Consider the following 20,962-nt stretch of genomic DNA (forward strand, 5'->3'; position numbering starts at 1 on the left):
AGTAACCCAGGGCTCTTAATCGGGTTTTAAAAACCAGAATAAGAGCATATTCCGGTTACTACGCGTGTTTACATGACCTTACAAAACCCGAATATTGCCAATATTCCCGTTTTAAAAGGGTTATTGCCTGCATGTCAACGTAGTCTGTGATTTCGGCTTAGCCATGACCTCAATAATTGTGAACAATAGCTGATAAGGAAGTGACCTCCAGCTTGATTTGATGCTGGACACAAATAGAGGAGCATTTGACCGTCTTGATTGTTTGCATAAATTATCTCCCAAGTTGGCAGTCATTTGACCATTTGCCCTATTGTTAAACAGCCACTCTTCACTCCCAGCTGAGGTCTCATTGGTTGGAAATGTACAGTATTTGTTTATGACCAAACTTATCACAAAATATGTTTAAAGAAGTTTCAAGAGTCAAAAGTAGAAGGTATACGTGAAGACAAGCCCTCTGCTTGTTATTATTGTGTATATTCAGTACAGTATATCAGCTGTAGTATGAACATATAGAATATATGTATACTTCTGCAATACAAGATTTATTTTAAGTTCATACGGTCCACATTGTCTTTTAGAAATAATATTCAAATGAACATTTTTATAATCATTTGGCAACAACTGATAAGTTTTTCATTTAATGTGCATCACTTTGAATGTTTTGACTGCTGGTAAATGGGACTAGAAGATGTGCCTAAGAAAGGATACATAAATTAGGGGGCGTGGCCTAAACCGGAAATGAGCGTGGTTTGATTGTTGGCCTTACATCATTAGTAATAATTTTTTTTCAATTTCACACTTAAAATAAATGGTAAAATAAAGTGTGAAATTGATATGGATTGATCAAAAGTTGCTATAATTTTTGTTTATTTGAAAACTATTGGCAAAACAGCCCCGTCAATGCTTTTGATCACAAAAGTAAGAACTATTTTTCGAACAAGTTTTTCATAAACTCAGAAAATTTATGTGTATGAATAAATATTTACTGAACAGTCTGAGAATTGAGATTCAGTGAGAGAGAGAGAGAGAAAGAGAGAGTTTTACAGTGTATCAAAATAATCACCACAAATAATAGTTTTCAAAATAATAACAAATACTATCTGTGAAAAGAAAAACAATGAGAATTTTTTTTAATGCCTGACATCAGCTGTTAATGTGATCAGTGTGTTCATGTTTTCAGGGAACAAGTGTCTCCTGCGTGATGTCTGTCTACTCAACTATAAATATACCACTCTACCTGTTATTAGGGTGAAGGTGACACTGTATATGCCCAGTGCTCTTCTGCCTTCCCTCTCTGCTCGCTCCCTTTCCAGCTCCCTGTCTCCTTCAGAGAAACCAATGTCGACCTGAAGGGGAAGACAACGTACACAATTTACAACAGAAGACAGAAGTCGGATCTAAAAGACATAAAATAAAAATGTATTATTTATTCATCATTTTCTTTGATTAAGCCACTCCTTTTCTATTTTATGGATAGTCTGGAAATAAATGACAAAGCCTGTGGCTAGTTAAACTTTTGACAAAGCTCTCTAGCCTCCCTTCTTATCTGTTTTAGTCAATTTTAATCAGCAAAGAATTATATTTAACAGATCCAAGAGTGTTTGTCAGGACAGCGATAAAAAAAGGAAATAATACTTGGAACTTGACAGGTTTCTGGAAAACGGAGGGGCCGCCAGAGGACTTGTACTCTGCCCGGAAACTGTTCTGAGACACAACACTGTGACCTAGGGAAGGGATCTGGGGGTGAAAAAAAAGAAGAAGCAGAATTCAGCACAAAATGTATATCATTATTCTCCCATCTTTAATGCCAAAATCCAATGTGAGGCTAATTGTTTTGAATAATTGAGGTTCATCCAAATCCAGTCATACTTACAGAAAGAAATGCATGGACAATGTCTGCCTTAATAGAGCTGAGGGGCTTGTCTCTAATTAAAACAAAGATTTGCTCCTCTTTCTCCAGGCTGATGAAATTGCCAAACCAGGACCTCTTCGCCAGTCTGTAAACAGTAGTTACATGCACATTAGAGCAACAGCAAAACTGTAATCTGAATATTTAGTCTCAGTCTCAGAGGGGTCTTTTAACATTTTACATTTTTAACATTTAATGCAATTTCTTGACTTTTAGGCTAAAAACATGATACAAAGAAATTGAGTGCCTTGTGGAACTAAACTATAGTTGTTTTTGTGAGGCGTTGTGTTAAATAAAAACATGATTTGCAAATCATGTTCAACCTAACTAAATACAACACGAAGACAAGGTATTTAATGCTCAAACTGATCACCTTGATTGTTTTTAGAAAATAATCATTAACTTAGAATTTTATGTCTGCAACACATTTCAACAGGGTCATGTTTACCAATGTGTTACGTCACTTTTTCTTTTAGCAACATTCAATAAACGTTTGGGAACACAGGACACTAATTGTTGAGGCTTTGTAGGTGGAATTCTTTCCCATTTTTGTAATACACAGCTTCGGGGGTCTCCGTTGTTGTATTTTACGCTTCATAATGCACCACACATTTTCAATCTAGTACCCGCACTCTTACTATGAAGCCATGCTGTTGTAACATGTGCATAATGTGGTTTGGCATTGTTTTGGTGAAATAAGCAGGTGCGTCCATGAAAAAGATGAGCAGCATTCCAAAACCTGCATGTACCTTTCAAATCTTTGGCCCGGGGGGCCACAATTTCCAACAACAATTTGAAATGTGGACTCGTCAGACCACAGAACACTTTCCCACTTTGCAACAGTCCATCTGAGATGAGGTAGGGCCCAGAGAAGCCGGCAACGTTTCTAGGTGTTGTTGATAAATGGCTTTTAAGTCGCACTTACGGATGTAGCGGCAAACTGTATTTAGTGACATTGGTTTTGTAACGTGTTCCTGAGGCAATGTGGTGATATCCATAAAAATTGATGTCCGTTTTTGATACAGTGCCGCCTGAAAGATTGAAGGTCACGGGCATTCAATATTGATTTTCGGCCTTGTGGCTTACATGCAGCGATTTCTCAAGATTTTCTGAACCTTTTGATGATATTATGGACTGTAGCTGATGAAATCCCATCCCACAATTTACATGCAGGCAATAACCCTTTTAAAACCCGAATATTGGCAATATTCGGGTTTTGAATGAATTAACACGGAATAAATGCATATTCGGGTTTTAAAAAAACAGAATATGACCCCTGGGTTACCCCTTTCATAACCGGAATACTGGTTCATATAAATCGAATCGGAATACCTCGAATGAACGTTTTTTTTTGTTGCGGGCATGTTCACAACCTCTTCTTCGTCTCCTTTTCCTCTTCTTCGCTTATTTGTATTCGCAAGGAATCTTGGTCTTTGTAGTAACGACTTGTATGCGCAGCACCGTCCTACACGGACGGGCCTCACTTGAGTACATTGATGTCTCCGCGGCGTTTTCACATTATATTGTGCCTCTATGTCCGTTTGGGAACATTAGATAGCACACACATAGTTCCGCTTTATCCAAACAAGTAAGTCCGTGCTTCTGGCGTGTACCGACAAGAACCGCACTTCTGGAGGGAGTAGGAAACCGACTACTTTGTATAGCGTGGTGAGTGCCATATATATAAAGTGTTTTATTGACCATTTAAAGTTAGAAGCGGAAACAGTGTCTATTTCTGCCATGACGTCCTCCGTGCTTCTCTCCCTTACATCAAGTTATTCCAAACGCCTTACTTACGCATGTAAACGTGTTATTCTGATTGTTCCAGAAACCCGAATTCTGACTATAACCCGAATATTGCCTGCATGTAAACGTAGTCAGTGACTGAACAATTCAGGGAAACTTCTTTTATATCCAATCATGGCACCCACGTGTTCCTAATTAGCCTGTTCACCCGTGGGAAGTTCTAAACAGGTGTTTGATGAGCATTCCTCAACTTTCTCAGTCTTTTTTGCCACCTGTCTCAGTTTTTTTGGAATGTGTTGCAACCATATAATTCTAAGTTAATGATTATTTGCTAAAAACAATAAAGTTGATCCGTTTGAACATCAAATATCTTTTCTTGGTTGAACATGATTTGCAAATCATTGTATTCTGTTTTTATTTATTTTACACAACGTCCCGACTTCATTGGAAATGGGTTTGTAAAAAAACAAAAATTCAAAAAATTAAAATACCATGTGAGCAGCTGCATCTAGATTTATTTTGTTGTTAATCTTTTTCTTTTCTTTTTTTTAAACTCTAAAGATACTTTATTTATTTATTTTAAATAAAATACAGATCAATGGTCATTATTGAAGCACATTACCAAACCACAGTGCTTGTGGAGACAAGCTTGCGGGTGCAACAATGATAAGGAGATGATTTACCCCCAAATAATTGAAATAAAGTTACTATTTCAGAAGTGTGTATCAAAGTGGGAGCCCTTAGCATTAATCAGTACGCAAGAAGCAGGGAAGGTAGGAAAGATAAAGCCTATCTCAGCTTACTATGGCTGAAAGGCAGGCAAAACCCCAGATTTGTTTGTTGCCAAGAGCACAGTAGGTACAGGTACATCTTGATAAATCAGGATATGGTAAAAGTGAAGCTCGTTTGCATATTACTGAATTTTCTTTGATATGCTAATGTCTGTGAACAGGGTATTTAGTTACTAGTATTCACCAATTGAAGAAAACAGCAACGTTATTTTAGATACGTGTGGGTGGAGCCATGCTTGGTCAGTGCGAAACTGTCTAATTTGTATTACAAATTTGGTAATAGATTGTATAACTGCTTCACATTACATTTGGTTACTATTTCTTTTTTCTTCTTCTTCTATTTATTCTTATTGTCTTATTTTGAATTCCCAGGTCAGTTACTAGATGGTGTCCCACTCAAAGGATGTCACGCTACAAGCAGAGCTCAATGCAACTCTTCAACCTAACCTATTGTCATGAAGATTTAAAAAGGAAGATGGATATGTTCTTACTCTGGACTGGACTCTGGAGTTAAACTGGACATGTCCTCTGATGTTGGGACTATAGAATGAACAGGCAGACACAAAAGAGATACAGGGTAGAGAATTGTACATACACAATTTACATTAATATACATTCTACATTTGTAAATATATTCAGAATAGTAATATAATATGAATCTAGTGTGTTGGAAAAGGGAAACATCCAAAACATGCTGGCTAGGTGGAGGACCGGAGTCGGTGACCCCTGCTATAAATAATTCGGTCAGAACAGCAGATGACTATTCTCTTTGTGTTAATACTAAAGCAACTTCTCTCACCTTGGAGTTTGCGCCGATGGAAGCGTGGTGAGCCCAGCAGGTTGTTTTTGAAAGAGTTGAGCCTTGTTCTCCAGTGGGCGGAGCTAGAGGAGGCCAGGCCGCCACTACTACCTGGGCTGGACGGCGGCGTCAGTGACAGAGAAGCCCCTCCAGACCCGTCCCCTCTGGGAGAAGAAGACGAGGAGGAGGAGGAAGGAGGGGTTGTGGAGGAAGGGTGTTGGATTTGGTGCACAGGCGTGCCCAACGGGGTGGGGAGAGGTGAGCCTTGCGGCGTGACCTGCGACACAGGAGGAGTGGTGGCAGAGGAGTTAGAGGAGGAGTGGGCATTCTTGGACTTGAAGACAGACGGAGAGGGGAAGTTGAAAAAGCGAGGGATGGGAGAGAGAAGTGGAGACGGGGATGGTGATGGAGTGCGTGGGGTCTGGAGAGGGAGGGACTTCATGGAGTTGAGATGGGGACGGTCAGTGGGGCCTTTTGACGGCAGGGTCTGAGTTTTGGGGTCGGGCGCTGGGCGGATAGGTCGCGGGGTGGTTGCACTCGCTGGTTTGGGATCTTTAGAGGAGGAAGCTGAAGGGACTTCTGTTTCGCTGAAAGTGAACACCGGGCTCTGACAGGGTGTGGAGAGATGAGAGAGAAAGCAATGGTCATGAAATGATGCATGGAAGTGATTCATCAACAAGCAAAATGGAAGATGAATTCATGACCCTTACTCCTAAGGATTAGATATTGACACCGAACAAGTTAATAGTTACACCAACTATGATCCAAAATCCATATGGCTGAGAATGTGAAGCTTTCAGAATGCCCTTAACAACACTGGATGAATAGAGACCATTCCCACTCACATTCACATTGCCACTGAGTGAGAACTGAATCCACTTTGCCGGCAACAAATTTAGAAGCGCACCACTACACCATTAGTGACTATAAAATAGATGTACATAATAAAACAAATCTCAAATAAATGGCAACATTAAAACAGACACTGTGAATAACAATTTAGATTGTGTAATGTTATATGATATTTTAAAGAAATGTGTCACAGTCAACGGAAGAGGCTATAACAAATTAGGACAACTAACGCCAACGTTCTACAATATATAGTCATTTAACAGTTCTAATTTTCTCTGACGTAAAGAACAGCTGAACAAAGCTGATTAGAATGAAGACCGCTTCTTACCCTGGGACTGCTAAGAGGACTAGAAGACAGACCAGTGGATGCTCCACTCACTGAACGAGACCTTTTGGAAACAACAGACAGCAACAAATGAGATCTAGTAGTCAAACATATTATGTCTATCAACCTATCAGTCTAGATCTACCTTTGGCTGTGTGCATTAGTGTCCAGATTCTTGCGGGGTGGGGTGGGAGAGCCCTGTTCAGTTACACTAAGAACTTCCAGACTCTTCCTCTCTGGTCTACAACGGCCATGGCGGGTCAACATAGGGGAGTCCACACGCTTCCTAGGTGGATCTTTGGCAAAACATTTGAAATGTACGAGTTACAAAGCACAATTCAAAAATCGTGTTGTTATATATTTCATATTTGGGATGTAAAACTGCTGAAAGGAAATATTCTTACCGGCATCATTTCTAGGTGGCAGATCTTCATCCTCATAGGTGGGGTAGCGCTCCTTTCTGTCCAACAGGAGGTAGTAAATCATCTTTTCCTGGTTCTCTCTGCAGAAAAGACAAGTTGCATATCATCATTCACCCATAACCTTCTTTTGGGTGGCAAATGTGAAGTCTCATGTTCATAACTACCGCTACAGTTTGAACATGTGAATTGTCAATCTAAAAAAAAAAAAAAAGATCCTACAATAAACATGGTGGAAATTCAGACTACACAAACACTAAATGTAGCTTAAAAGCTAGCATACTACCATCCTTTGTAAATGAGCCTAACCTACGATTGAATGACTTTTGGTGTCTGATGCTGTTCAACTTACAATCTGTTAGGCTGCAGTAGATTTTCTATTTCTGTTATATAACTAAGAAGGCTGTGATTGCGTGAGTTTTGCGCTGTTCAGATTAATGGCACATTTACTCTGTATTAATTCTCTGACAGAGTAAGGCAACACTGATTAGATCTGTCTTTGCCTGTCATGCTATACTGAAAGATTTTGTATACAGTGCTTGCTTACATCAATGCATTTGCTAATTGCAAAAGACTATTAATACTATAATGCTTGCTTGTGGTTGCACAGTTTGACACTGTCACGACTCACGACATCCTTTATATTGTCATTTGCAACTTATTACCAACAGTTGTCTCTTTCAGAAATAACTCACCAGATGAGCACAAGTGATTCACTTTGAAGATGTTGGATGGGTTTTAATTACTCACTCTTGACTTGTGAGGTCCCGTGTGAGTTTGACCCGATCTCGGAAGCACCCTAAAGAGTACATGCTTTCCAAGACATCAGGGTCCAGGTCGGTCAACGATAGCACCCTTGTCACACACACACGACGGGGAGGAGGCTGCTCAGGGCACGGCTCATTGCGACCACTCCTGATAGGGGAAAGAAAGCCAGTCTGCTATTTTAACATGTTAACATTATTTTAGAGCAGTGGGAGACAAGATCAAGAAGTGCAACATAGAGTAGGTCAGAGGTTAATATTTACATACGGCATACATTTTAAGATGGAAAATATCAGTACCTGTAAAGTTTATAAACTTGTGGTAAGGGACTGTGTTAACGCTGTCCCTCTCAAGTAGCTAAATAGAGTGACTCATAATTAGAAAAACCTCAGCGTATAATGTCGTGCAGTTCGACACCACTGTCAATTAAAGCCGCAATTCTACATGTAAACAAGACACTTCAGACAGGACTAATCATCATTGGCAAATTGTCTATTACATTGTGAAGATTCATCTAATGTCCTGTAAGTGGAAGCTTTTGCTAATTAAAATTAATGGATGAATAAAAAACAACAACATATAATATGTAATTATATAATAAAAACTGTTTCTTCTGAAAAAGGGATATACTTACTGGTACCAGGCTTGGGTCTGTATTGCTTCAAGCTGTAAAGCAAAAATACAAAACCATGTATCAACTAAGCTCTGGATCCATTGTGTGGTTAATACATTACGACTTTTATAGCAATCTTCTGATACACAGCGCGTTCCGAGAGGCTGTTTGTAAGTTGAATTACATAAACTGAAAAATTATAATAAAAAAAACGGAAACAAATGAAATCAAATGAAATCATACACTATATAAACTGTACTAACACAGGCTGTCTATACATAAATTAAATTTCAGTTACTGTAGTAAGTGTCCATGTACCTAACCTAGTCGGTTGCAGGTTTTTTACAATGAACCTCGAGGTTTTCTCTGTCCCCACCTCCTTTCACCCACACATGACATTTCATTTCCTCATTCATTCAGTCCACTGCGGTGACTTTTTGCGTAAATACGCCTATAGTCCAGAGCGTAAAGTCCACTTTTGTCATGAACATGGCATGTCCTTTTGACAATGATCCTATTGATGAAGGTGCCGCTTTATGGTGCGGAGAATTAAATATTCGTCGCAAGACTGTTATCAGACCGTGCGTAGATAAGTTGGCATTTCTGGACAGTTATCTTTTTGAGCGGTACTGTTTCACATCACAGTCCATCAACTACATACACAACTTAATCCGTCCTTACATTTGCAACATTACCAGCCGTAGTCATGCGCTCACATCACAGCATATATTGTGTGTTGCTTTTTTCTTATAACCGTTTGAATAATGTTTTTATATTTCATCTTAAGTCAAGTGTGATTCTCCCCTGCAGGATTGCACCTAAATAAAATAAATTAATGAGCTACCACTAACCAGGTTTACCCTGTAATATTCTTGTGATTGCAAAGGACTACATTTAAATTTACACACCCGACACCCGAGCAGCAACGCTCTCCCACGCCGCCTTCCTATGGGGGGCCGCTGTGTTGTTGCACTTTTTTTCTAAAGTTTCTAAAATTCACCAAATGATCGCATTAAAATTTTCAGTTGAGGGGTAAAAAAATAATAATGCGGAAACAGAGGGCAGTGCCGCACTCTGCTTCCCCGTTGCCATGGTGACTCGACGAATCGGGGCTCCATTGATGTGGACTTTTTAGTGTAGTGGTAACTGCGTTGATAAAACTACCACAAATCAGCTGTCCCGGAACCAAAAACGCAAAGTGTCCTTCAACTCGCTGTTCAGAGTTAGTCTCGTTTGTTGAGCATGATTTGTGAAATGGACCCCAGATTGATTAGCGATCTTCCAACTTTTTTTTCTTTCTTTCTGTTTTTGCAACATTATTGTGGAGTCACCCCAGAGATCGAACACATGCTGTACAGATAGATAGCATTAGTCTCCCTTTACTTTATCAGCCATGCTAAATTGAGAAGTTGCACGGTGACTGAGAGGAAGACCAAGAGCGAGAGAGAGAAACAAGATAGAGAGAGAGGGACAGAGGGAGAGATGAGATGCTAGTATGGCACGGTGCGGCTCAGCGGATTTGTGGCAGAAAGGGGAACTATAGTACAGTACCATAATGCATGATGTGGCGTACACTTAAAAATCTGAACTTTTGAGCGCAATATGTCATTTCATGGCAGTCAGCGATTGTTCATATCTGCGAATGTTCGCATGTCAGATGTTCGTAACTAGAGGACTATCTGTACTGTCATTTCCTAGCTGCCACAAGATGGCGGCCAATGACTACTTTTTTTTTCTTTTCAAAATGAGCCTCTCAACTCACATCAGCACAAAGAAGCTACCAGATGGCACCAAACCAATATTGATATTGCATTGGCCTGAACCCCAAAACAGCGAATAGGTGAGTTTTAAGTGTAGGCTCCCAAAAAACTAGACGAAAGACAAATTTGCAAATGTTGAATCACAAATATGCGAGTGTTCACTGTACATCTCTGTCCTGACTGCTCAGTACAAAATAGTTAGTCAACGGTCAATTGATGATTAACCTCCTTTTTCATGCTCCTTATCAGGTTTGTCATGCATCATCATATGCTAAGTACACATTTTAGACATCTTACCAGCAGTTAACTTAATTTTACAACCCGTTAATAAAGGTTTTATGATACCACTGTAAGTTTTACCGTATATCCACTTTCAGTGGAAGTATTGACTGTCATTTGTTGTAGCTGTAAATCTGCAGTGAGAAGGCCAGTGAAAGTTTCATTCATTTATATGCAGTCCAGAAGAGACACTTCCTCCTGATTTAAAATTAACCATGAAAAGGTCTGAAGTGGAGATGGCTTGCTTCAATTTTTGTGTATATTTGACCTGTACTTGCATGTATGTCTCTATGTGTAGTGGGTGTTTTCTAGAAGCGAACCGTCTGTCCAACAAAACTGAGACAGTCTGACCTCATTTCGGGCTCCATTAATCAGAAGTTCATCAGATGAATGCACAGCTTTGATTAACTCTGTGATCCATGGTAACTGAATGACTAACTGATGAGACATTTTCTTTATCTCTGCTTCTATTTGACAAAAAATGTTGTGCCACTGTGTCGGTTATCTGCCTTTTTTCCTTAACATAATAATGTTAATTTTTCATCATTAGCATTAGTTTACAATCTGAGTGCAAAGGTAGACTTGAAGGGAGAACATAATAGAGTACATTTGCAGCTCTATTTTTAATGTTGGGCCAAAGCGTTCTCAATGTAATGACATTTTATGCAGCCATTCACTTCTGAATTAACACTTGGCTCTTTGAGATCACACCTACTTGGCAAATTGCTGTGTCTGGGGCAGATGATCACAAAGTTGGTGTTGGCTTCAACTGAGCCGTCTTTATTTTCAAAATGGCACTCAACATTTGATTGAAAATATGCTAGGCATTGTTGTTGCACTCCAGTCCTGTAGGTGGCTGTAATATGCCATTATGAAGTATGCACCAACCACTCTTAACTAATGCCTTTGATGTAGGGGTAATACAAAGTTTTGGGCTTACCGTGAGTCTCTTGTCAGGGTTGACTTCTATCATCCCTTTGAGCAATGCTTGACAGTCAGGTGGAATAAAGTGGGGCATATGGAATACTCCACTTTTCACCTTTTCAAGGAGCTGCCGTAGGTTGTCGTGGTCAAACGGCAAAGCACCCTGTGAAGAGATGAGGAAATTAAACAAAATGGAGTGTACCACTTTTCAATTCAGTCTTGTTTGCAGTCTACAGAATGACAACAAAACGTCAGGTGAGGGCTACATGCCACAATGCCACAACTACAATGGACAGCATTAATATGTTGAAGTAGAAGTTTAGAACAGTCTTAGAAAGGTCTCATCCTTCAAAAAAATTCAACCTTACAAACTTATAGAACATGAATAGTATGACTATTGATACAGAGGAAATGTATATCTCTGCATTATTTCAATTGTGATATTTGCTGGACTGACTGGTAGGGATGTAACGATTTCCAAACATCACAAAATGACAAATACCACAATATGAACCTCACGGTCCGGTAATTATTACGATATTGTGAGAATGTTAGTGGAATAAAAAAAAAAAAGCTCACAATGCTGTATTAAAACCTAATTAATAAAACGAATAATAATATTTTTTAAATAATCTCATACGGGGAGATAAACGACAATATTGTGTTTTTGTCCATAACAGCAGTGACAAAGAAATAGGTCTGGCCATATAAAATAATGTCACATGTCATTGTCATGTGCTCCTATTGGCGCAAAGTATCATGTTTTAGGTAGTTCACAATGCTGTGTAAGAATGAAGCAGGTATAAAAAAATGTTGATGCAGAAGATGAAAAATATTTGCTGCTGGTATGACTGATTTATGGGAGTGGTAAACTAAAATTAAACTGCACTAATAAACTAACCAGTACCACAAAATGGTGCACAAATGGAATGCAACATCGACTTTTTAACAGATGTGCTGCTTTCAATATCGTGACATGACGACGATATCGTGGCAATTTTAATATCGCAATATTGAAGTTATTGTTACAACCCTACTGACTGGTCTAGACTGTGTTCGTGTTGACAAGCTAATTTCTCAATAATTTCCAAGAATTCACTTCTATGTGAGGTGTATCATTAATTGGAAAAGTTACAGTTGTGCTTCAGTCTAAATTGTCTGTCATCTTGATTTTCTCTTTTTCTTCCCCCCGTCTGAGTGTGATTTAAAATGGGTTAGTCTTCAAATAAACACATGTGAAAAGAAAATCTTTCATCAGCATTTCTTCCATCTAAAATCAATACGCTGTATAGATGTACAATATGAATATGATCAAATTATTGGGAAAAATAATGAATTAGATTGAGAATAAAAACACATAAAGCATTTTTTTTTAAAACTTACCACAAGAAGTGCAAAAAGGATGACTCCACAACTCCAGACATCAGCCCTACGGCCATCATACTTCTCACCCTAGAACAGAACAACATCATTACACATGCAGAAACCAACGCTTACATATGTATACACACACTCACTTACCCTTATTACTTCAGGGCAAGCATAATGTGGGGATCTATAAAGAAGGAAAGGCGTTTTCAAATATACAGAATAGCTCAGCAAATTGATTGTCATACTCTCAGGGCCAGCACAAGTCTAGTGGAAAATGCAGTCTAAACGGTGTGCATGGGGGTTTTCTTTCTTTAGGTATTTTCGTAGACGAGCGTAGCGTAGTGGCCTCCCTCATTTGAATTAAAATCAGGGTAGTCCAGACGGAGCACATGTCATGCTTCACATGGCGGAAGCAAAGTGACTCAATGGGTTTGGGGAGATGAGATTGGCACGTGCATAGTTCATTTAGACAAACTAACTCCGTTCACTCTTCCCAATTTCCAGACAGAAAAGAAAGATCCAAACGGAGGCTAAAATTGATTTTTTTTTAACACATTTATTTTGTCGATATCCTGAAAGCGATTGAACAGAAGGAAACATCACGAAGCTTGCTAGCGGACGTGCGTGTAATCAAACTAATGGAGTGACAGTCATTTAAGAACCTGCTTCTAGCCCCAATTGACCCCTTCAGTGAAGAAAGCTCCTCCTCTTGATCGCATCCCGGTGTTGTGTCCTCGGTCCAACTCCCGGTAAAGTGCAAATATTCATTCAAATAATAAGCATTTAAATAGGCTTAACTGCCGTGTCCCGGCAGAGGGCAGTCAGTAACGACATGCTATTCATGTTTAAAATAGATTCAATTGAAAACATCAACTTTCCAACGGTTGAAATGATCCAAATCAGCGCTTCCCCCATTATACTCCATTAGTTTTCAATGACAAGTTGGTAGCAGGCTACCAGCCGGCCTACCCATAATGCACCGCGCTGCCGAGATGCGCACTTCGCTTATTGGCGATGCGCTTCTGGGCGCGGCAGCTCGGTGTACTGGAACGCCCAAAGAGGAGCAGCGTGTCTACCAAATTCACAAACACACTTGCCCCAGCACGAAAATTTTGGTACACCTGAAGGCTGAGCGCAGTCTACTTTCTGTTACCAAATTGACAGATGTGCTGAAAGTACATTGGCAAATATTATGAATGAGGACCTGAACAAAAAAAGGGAAGACTTACCCACAACTCGTCTCTAGTAGACTGTCCCCAACCTGTAATGAGGCCATGCCGAAATCTGCTATCCTGATGTTGTTCTTCTCATCCAGGAGAAGATTTTCAGGCTTCAAGTCTCTATGACTAGAGATACACAAAATTACAAATATGGGAACCCCTAAGGTAAAATATATCCTCTAAAGTCGTCACACAAGAATTCAGCAAATCTTGTGTTTTCTGGGCATTGACCAGAGTAGTAGTCCCTTTTTGGTGTGTGTGTGTGTGTGTGTGTGTGGGGGGGGGGGGGGGGTGTGTGTGTGTGCGTATGAGCTTTGTGATGCTACCGCACAATTGCACCAGTGATTAGCTCACAGGAAGTGTAAAGATGGCCACAGAACCATTAAGTGAACATTTTGGTTTATAGGAGCAGCATCTTAGTACAAATCTATGTACTGGCTGCTCAGTAAGATATGGTTTAAGTGACAATACGTTGGCAGAAAAATACAAAATTAATGGAATGTTCGCTGCAAAGCTGCCAGACTCTCTACCTTTCACTTCTTGGAATGCCAAAACACATTAAGAGTGAGTATTTGTATGTTATTTTGTTTGATATAGTTTTATTAGACTTTTTTTTTTGCACATGAAAGAATGTTCAAATATTATTTAAAAGCATGGCCTGTGCAATTAATTAAAGGTTTATGATGGCAACACTTTGACTCTTAAATGGGAAGTCAACCTGCCAAAACTTTCTTCACAATAATATGCTCTATGCAGCCCCACTAGCCTAAATACGGTATTCTGGTTAATATTGCGTTAGTGGAATAAGAGTTAAGCAAAATTCAACCGTTTTTATCCATCTCAGGAGGCGGCCGTTTTGCCGCTTGCTGTCGACTGAAGATGACACCACAGTTGCCCAGGTCTCAGGTAAGAACCAATCACGGCTCAGCTTCAGAAAACAGGTGAGCTGTAATTAGTCGTTGCCTGAGCCCTGAGCAACATTGATGATCTTGGCTGGATTTTGCTGCTTAACTCATATTCCACAAATGTAATATGAATCAGAATGTCATGTTTAGACCAGTGAGGTCACATATAACAAATTATTGTCAAGAAATGTTTAAGGTTGACTTCCCCTTTAAAAAGTTTATTTCAATTGCAGGTAGTCCTCAACTTACGAACACAATGGGTTCCGAGAGGTTGTTTGTAAGTCGAATTTGTTTGTAAATTGAATCGCATTAAATTTTGTTACAAAATAAAATTGTATCCCCCCAAATTTTTAAATAATAAATTTTTTCAAATAAAAATGAAACAGGTTAAATTATATACCTTATATATACTTTCTATGAAGTACATAAATTAAATTTAAAAAACATACATTAAATTACATCATCCATCATCCATTATCTGAACCACTTTTCCTCACAGTACATACAATTTTTACACAGTACAATGCAATAAAAAGTGGAAAGCATTGTTTGGTCAAATGTTCTCAGGAAAGTATGTTTCCCAAATGTTCGTCAAGTACACATGAATGTGATTGGCGCGTTTAACGAGTCAAGATGGCGAACGCCGAATCATATTTAAGTGATTTAAAAGTTGAAGAGACATTGTAAGTTTTGCCACTACGCCAATAAAGACGACGACTGAGGGCTGCTTTTCGTAAATATTCTCCAAGAGAGCCTCTGAAATGTACTCACAGTGTGGCGCCAGTATTGGGTGCATGAAGAGTATGTGCGCCATGGATACTGGCCGTTGCTCCAGGCTGTGCCGTTCATTGCCGGACAGAGAGGTCGGCGGTGTTGTGGCAGAGAGGGGAACTACAGTACAGTACTGTACCGTAATGTCTGATATGGTGCGCACTTAAATATTAACTTGCACGCAAAATACAGCTTTTATGGACATCAGTCAGCCTTTGTTCGTATCTGCGAATGTTCGTAAGTCAGATGGAGGACTACCTGTATATAGTTGACTAGCATCCAATAGTTGCTCTGCTGGTCCTGACCAACAGATTTATTGAGCAACCCAGATAATCGCTCTTATATTATCTGATCAAACTAAAGCTGGGTACACCATATCGCCACCCTCTTAAAATTAATTGCCCAAGTCATTTTTTTGCAAAAAATTTTTTTTTGCCTAAATCATATCCTCATGATGCAAATGGTTCAATTTTTTTGTGTTATGATAAAATATGATAAAATGACTTAAGCAATTATTTTGAGAAGGCGTCGATATAATCAGACCCAAGCGTACCATCGGTACATGTGAAATTCACTTGTGCTCAAAACTATTTTTAACTGTCGCGCACTGACCATATGGAGTAACTGTGGCAGAAGTCCAGAGCGGAGATGATCTGTCTGAAGAACTTCCTGGCCTCTTTGGGGGTCAACCTGCCCTTTTTCACCAGGTAATCAAAGAGTTCTCCACCAGACACATGCTCCAACACCAGGTACCTGGCAGCATGAGAGGCAGACAAAGGCCATGAAAATAAAAGCCAGCGAGGAGACAGAAATGTCTCGGAAACAGAAACAAAGCACACGGCATCAAAACATTGCTGATGCTGCCACTATAAATGCAAACTCATACTATGCTTATCAAACTGATTGATGTTTTTGTTGAGATTCATTTAGTCAGCAGGGAGACAGAGATACTCACAGATACTTGTTATTTTCATAGACATCATGCAGCTTCAGAACGTGAGGGTGCTCAATTAGTTTCAGAATTGCTATTTCTCTCTCCACCTGCAGTGACAGATGGAGGGAGATTGGGAGAGCCGGATGGGGCAGGGTTTAGAGAAATAGAGATAGGGGTGTTAAGATAGAAAAAAAATATTAAGTGGGCAGAGGCACATGACGGAAAGAAGAAAGAGTGCTAAGATAGTCAGCAGAGGAAGTCGACACCATTAAAGGTTTTGCATTTCAAGCCTGAAAACATTTCAAGCCTGAATGAGGCAAAAAGGGAAGCGTAGGCTGGAGCATTAGTAATGTAGATAGTTATGATGGAATTTGAAAATGCATGCAGTAATGAACACCTCCCTAAACTACACTGACAAAAGACACAATAAGATTAATCATTTAATTAAACGAGTTGAACTGTAATCTGAATTTCTCATCAGTTATTTTGGCAAATTTTACTTCTAAGTTTGTGGGGCCAGTTAATAAAAGCCATTTTTCAACATGATAACGACAGTTACGAATGTAACTACAGTTCTATGAGTCCCGAACGACCTCCAGGTGGCGGTGCTACAACAGCACAGAAATCCCCACGCGCACGCGTCAATCGAGACAAGAATTAAAAAAGGACACGTAGTCCATGGTTCCGGCTGATGCAATGCTCATGTATAAGAAAGGATAGGAGCCGGAACACTGTCTCTCAGAACTTTCTCGCACAAAAAACATGAGGGCTCTGAGTGACAAGCAATTCTGGTGGTTGTTCGGGACTCATAGAATTGTAGTTACATTCGTAACTGTGTTCTATTTTGTCCCTCTTGTCCGCCACGTGGCGGTGCTGAAACAGCACGCAATGCCGAATACGAGCGATGTCACGAGGACCCTGGACACCATACCTCCCAGAGGGGCCTCCAAAGGACCGTGAACCACATCCAGTGGATGAGGAGAGGTGACATCCAAGCTGTAGAATCTGGAGAACATGCAAGGCGACAACCAGGAAGCAGCTGCACAGACATCTTCCAAGAACACGCCTTTCAGAACAGCCCATCCTGGTAGAGTGACTGCGCACCGCAGGAGAAGGGGGGCGACCAGAGACCCGGTACGCTTGCCAATTCACATCCCCGATCCATTGAGAGAGGCGTTGCTTGGAAATAGCAGCACCCTTCGCCGGGCCATCGTAACACACAAAGAGTTGGGTGGATTTACAGAAACACGCCGTAGCATCCAAATAAGAGCGGAGCACCCTCATAGGACAACAAAGGCATGGAGCGGCATCCCCGTCTGTCAACGGAAGATTACAATGAGCGAGAGGGGTAGGGCGGTTGACTTGAGAGCCAAACAAAACTATGGGACCAAAAGCGGCATTTGGCCACAGTGTGACCCCTGCCCCGTTGGGGTACCATTGATGGCACTTGGGGCTAACATATAGAGCGTGGTGCTCCCCCAGGCGCTTAGCGGATGCGATTGCTAGTAGAAACGCCGCCTTACGAGACAACCAACCAAGTTCTACCCCGGTCAACGGCTCAAAAGAGGGCCTGCACAGCGCGTCGAACACCAAGTGAAGATCCAAGGTGTGGACACGAGGCGGGTTCTTGGAACGAAGACGAAGGGCTCCTCTGAGGAAGGAGGCCATGAGGCTATGCTATCCAACAGACTTGCCATCCACAGCAACAGCCCTTCAGAAGGACCCTCTGAAGGGTCAAATTAATGAGGGGGAGAGGCGGAAAAGCATACAGAAGGCAACCCAGCCAAGGGTGTGCCAAAGCATCCTGGCCTAGCAGGCTGTTCCATTCCAGCAGAGAAAACCAGAGGGGACAGTGAGTGGACTCCTCGTAGGCAAAGAGATCGATCGTCGCCTTGCTGAAGCGACTCCAAATGTCGCTCACCACCTCCGGGTGTTAGACGCCAATCCTCGGAGGCGGACGACAGCGGGAGAGAGAATCTGCCGCCTGGTTGCCAATGCCCGGGAGAAACACGGCCCGCAGGCTGGCAAGACGAGGGCGGCCCATCTGAAAAGCCGCTGTGAGGCCCATAGCAACTGGTCTGACCGCATACCGCCCTGATGATTGATGTGGTACACGGTGGAGGTGTTGTCCGAGCGTACCAGAACGTGGCACCCTGCAATGAAGGGCAGAAATTGAATGAGGGCCAGATGCACCGCCCGCATCTCCAGCACATTGATATGCAGCGATCTGTCCCCTGCTACCCACTGGCCTTGAGTCATCCTGTGTTGCCAAACTGCGCCCCACCCGCTCAGGCTGGCATCAGTGGTCACAACTTCGTGATGGGCTGGCACCACATCCAGCGGGACTCCCACTGACAGAAAAGATCGGTGTTCCCATGGTGCGAGAGCACCCATGAAGCGACTGGACATCAGAGGCGTCGTCGACGGTCCAGCAGCGGGTCGAGCCGGAAACTGATCAGCCACCGTTGCAATGGCGACAGCAGGCCTAGCGGCACAATTGCCGTCAGGGACGTCAGCTTGCCCAGCAGACGCAGAAAGAAGACATAAGGCAGCATCCTGAGGGAGACAAGGTGCAGAACATCGTCCACCCTCTGAGAGGATGGCAGAGCAATCATGGATGTGGTGTCCAACAACATCCCGATGAACAAAGTCCCCTGGGAGGGAACGAAAGAGGACTTCTTCAGGTTGACCTTGAGGCCAAGTCGTGACACATGATGAAGAAGCATAGACGTGTCTCGGAGTGTCTGAGCACGGGACTGTGCGCACATGAGCCAGTCGTCCAGGTAAGGGAGCACCTTCATGCCGACCGACTGCAGTGGTGCAAGGGCCACCTTCACAACGTGCGTAAACATCCTGGAAGAGAGTGACAGCCCGAACGGGAGTACCCTGAATTGCCAGTGGCGACCCCTGTAGGCAAATCAGAGAAACGTCCTGTGGAACGTACAAGTAAGCGTCCTTCAGATCGATTGAAGTGAACCATTCCCCTCGGGTGATCGTTCGTAACATGTCTGACATAGTTAGCATGCGGAAGGGTAACCCTGAGGTAACGGTTGAGACCCCTCAGATCCAGGATAGGGTAGAAACCGCCTGTCTTTTTTGGAACGAGGAAGTAGGGGGAGTAGAATCCCCCTGGATGTGCCAAGGGATCCACTGCTTCGATGGCGGACTTGGCGAGGAGGGTCGCTAACTCTAAATCTAGAGCCAGCGCCCTTTCCGGGTCAATGATGACGGTCTCCCTGACCCAGTTGGAAAGAGAGGGCCGGCGTCGGAACTGAATCCTGTACTTATGAGTTAAGGTGGAGAGCACCCATGTGTTCGAAGCAAGGGCAGCCCAGTAGTTAAGCTGCTGACAGGAAAAGTAACCGACTGACCCCCCCACTTCAATCCCTGATTCAGGGGTCCGGGAGGGACGAGGTGTAGTGTGTGCAGTAGCGGCTGATCGGGAGGCATGCGGCCAGAGAGACGAACTTCTTGGGCGTCTGTGAGAGGCCTCCGTGTAGGACAACGAGCTCCAGATCCCCAAGCAGGCCGAAAGTGCTGCACAGGACGCGACCGAGGGGCGGCCGGGAGAGCAGCTCCCACAGGGCTTGGAGGAGCATAGGGCGAGCAAACTTCAACCTCATGTCATTAGCCTTCACCAACGATGACCGCCCCTGGCCAGCTGCTGCGACCTGCTGAGGCACGACGTCAGCAGCGGCAGCGGCTACAGGAGGACGAGCTGCCGCAACATTCAAGACAGCAGTCAATGTGGCCCTCTTCAGGCAAGAAGAAGCCGCCACAGTGCTTACAGCATGCTGTGTCCTCCATAACGAACAGCGCAAAAGAGCAGAAGCCACAAACTGACACGCAAGGAGAGCGGTCAGGTTAACTGGCTGCAGGCTTCGTGTGGGAGAGGAGGTGGCTACTAGCCTCTTCACCAACGGAACAAAGCCACAAAGCAATCAAAGCAATCTTAAGCTAGCAGAGAGGGTATGACAAACAATACTATAGCTCGCAAACAAAACATCAAGGCAGCTGGCAACCCACGGCAGCAGCCGAGGAAGTTGCGAGGTGCTAAAAGCTGGGAGAGGATACGACAAACAGTGCCTTCCCGAGCAAGTTCAATTCAACGTAGCGAAAGGCAACAACGGAAGCAACAGCGTCTGGTACGACACCGTAAGCCAGGAGAGGGTCCGCGACACGTGAACATCACTAGCAAAAACAAGCCAAAGTAACCGCCGGCAAGATGGCAACGGTTGTTGACATACACAATACGCACCGTCGAACTTGAAGCGGCACACATCGAGGCGCCGAAAATCGCGGGAAGAGAAAAGGAGAGCTCCAGCTTCCACATAAACACAAGTCCATCAAAAACGAGAAAATACACAGAGCCGTCGCAGCCAAGGGGGGCGGAGAACACCCGCAGCCCCGACCGACAAGATCCACAGGCCACCAGCGACGGACAAGATGAACAGCGGTAAGCAAAACGAGTTGACCGCGCGAGAAGGTTAAAGAGACAGTGTTCCGGTTCCTATTCTCTCTTATACATGAGGATTACGTCAGCCGGAACCATGGACTACAAGTCCTTTTTGAATTATTT

General features: G+C 42.5%; 1 protein-coding gene across 7 annotated transcripts in view; it reads right to left on the reverse strand.

The window, feature by feature from the left end:
- The window catches only part of LOC147184593 (serine/threonine-protein kinase BRSK1-like), a 33,334-nt gene that overhangs the window by 7,955 nt on the left and 4,417 nt on the right, over positions 1 to 20,962 (reverse strand). Inside the window, exons 1-17 of one of the 7 annotated variants that reach the window (XM_086069324.1) lie at positions 20,642 to 20,861; positions 16,405 to 16,490; positions 16,062 to 16,202; positions 13,783 to 13,899; positions 12,704 to 12,737; positions 12,566 to 12,634; positions 11,199 to 11,345; positions 8,241 to 8,272; positions 7,592 to 7,756; positions 6,827 to 6,924; positions 6,568 to 6,718; positions 6,426 to 6,486; positions 5,246 to 5,852; positions 4,938 to 4,986; positions 1,874 to 1,997; positions 1,636 to 1,737; positions 1,238 to 1,346 (exon numbers count right to left, since the gene is read on the reverse strand). In XM_086069324.1, the coding sequence (XP_085925450.1) occupies positions 1,238 to 1,346; positions 1,636 to 1,737; positions 1,874 to 1,997; positions 4,938 to 4,986; positions 5,246 to 5,852; positions 6,426 to 6,486; positions 6,568 to 6,718; positions 6,827 to 6,924; positions 7,592 to 7,756; positions 8,241 to 8,272; positions 11,199 to 11,345; positions 12,566 to 12,634; positions 12,704 to 12,737; positions 13,783 to 13,899; positions 16,062 to 16,202; positions 16,405 to 16,490; positions 20,642 to 20,716 (2,167 nt within the window). In that variant the 5' untranslated portion in view covers positions 20,717 to 20,861. Of the gene's footprint in view, positions 1 to 1,237; positions 1,347 to 1,635; positions 1,738 to 1,873; positions 1,998 to 4,937; positions 4,987 to 5,245; positions 5,853 to 6,425; positions 6,487 to 6,567; positions 6,719 to 6,826; positions 6,925 to 7,591; positions 7,757 to 8,240; positions 8,273 to 11,198; positions 11,346 to 12,565; positions 12,635 to 12,703; positions 12,738 to 13,782; positions 13,900 to 16,061; positions 16,203 to 16,404; positions 16,491 to 17,314; positions 18,600 to 18,628; positions 18,875 to 20,641; positions 20,862 to 20,962 lie in introns of those variants that run through there. The other 6 variants (XM_086069297.1, XM_086069283.1, XM_086069315.1 and 3 more) reach the window with 6 other exon arrangements.

The sequence above is a fragment of the Leptonotus elevatus genome, chromosome 1 (assembly GCF_054856555.1).
Source record: "Leptonotus elevatus isolate MCC_2025b chromosome 1, RoL_Lele_1.0, whole genome shotgun sequence".
Classification (NCBI taxonomy): domain Eukaryota; kingdom Metazoa; phylum Chordata; class Actinopteri; order Syngnathiformes; family Syngnathidae; genus Leptonotus; species Leptonotus elevatus.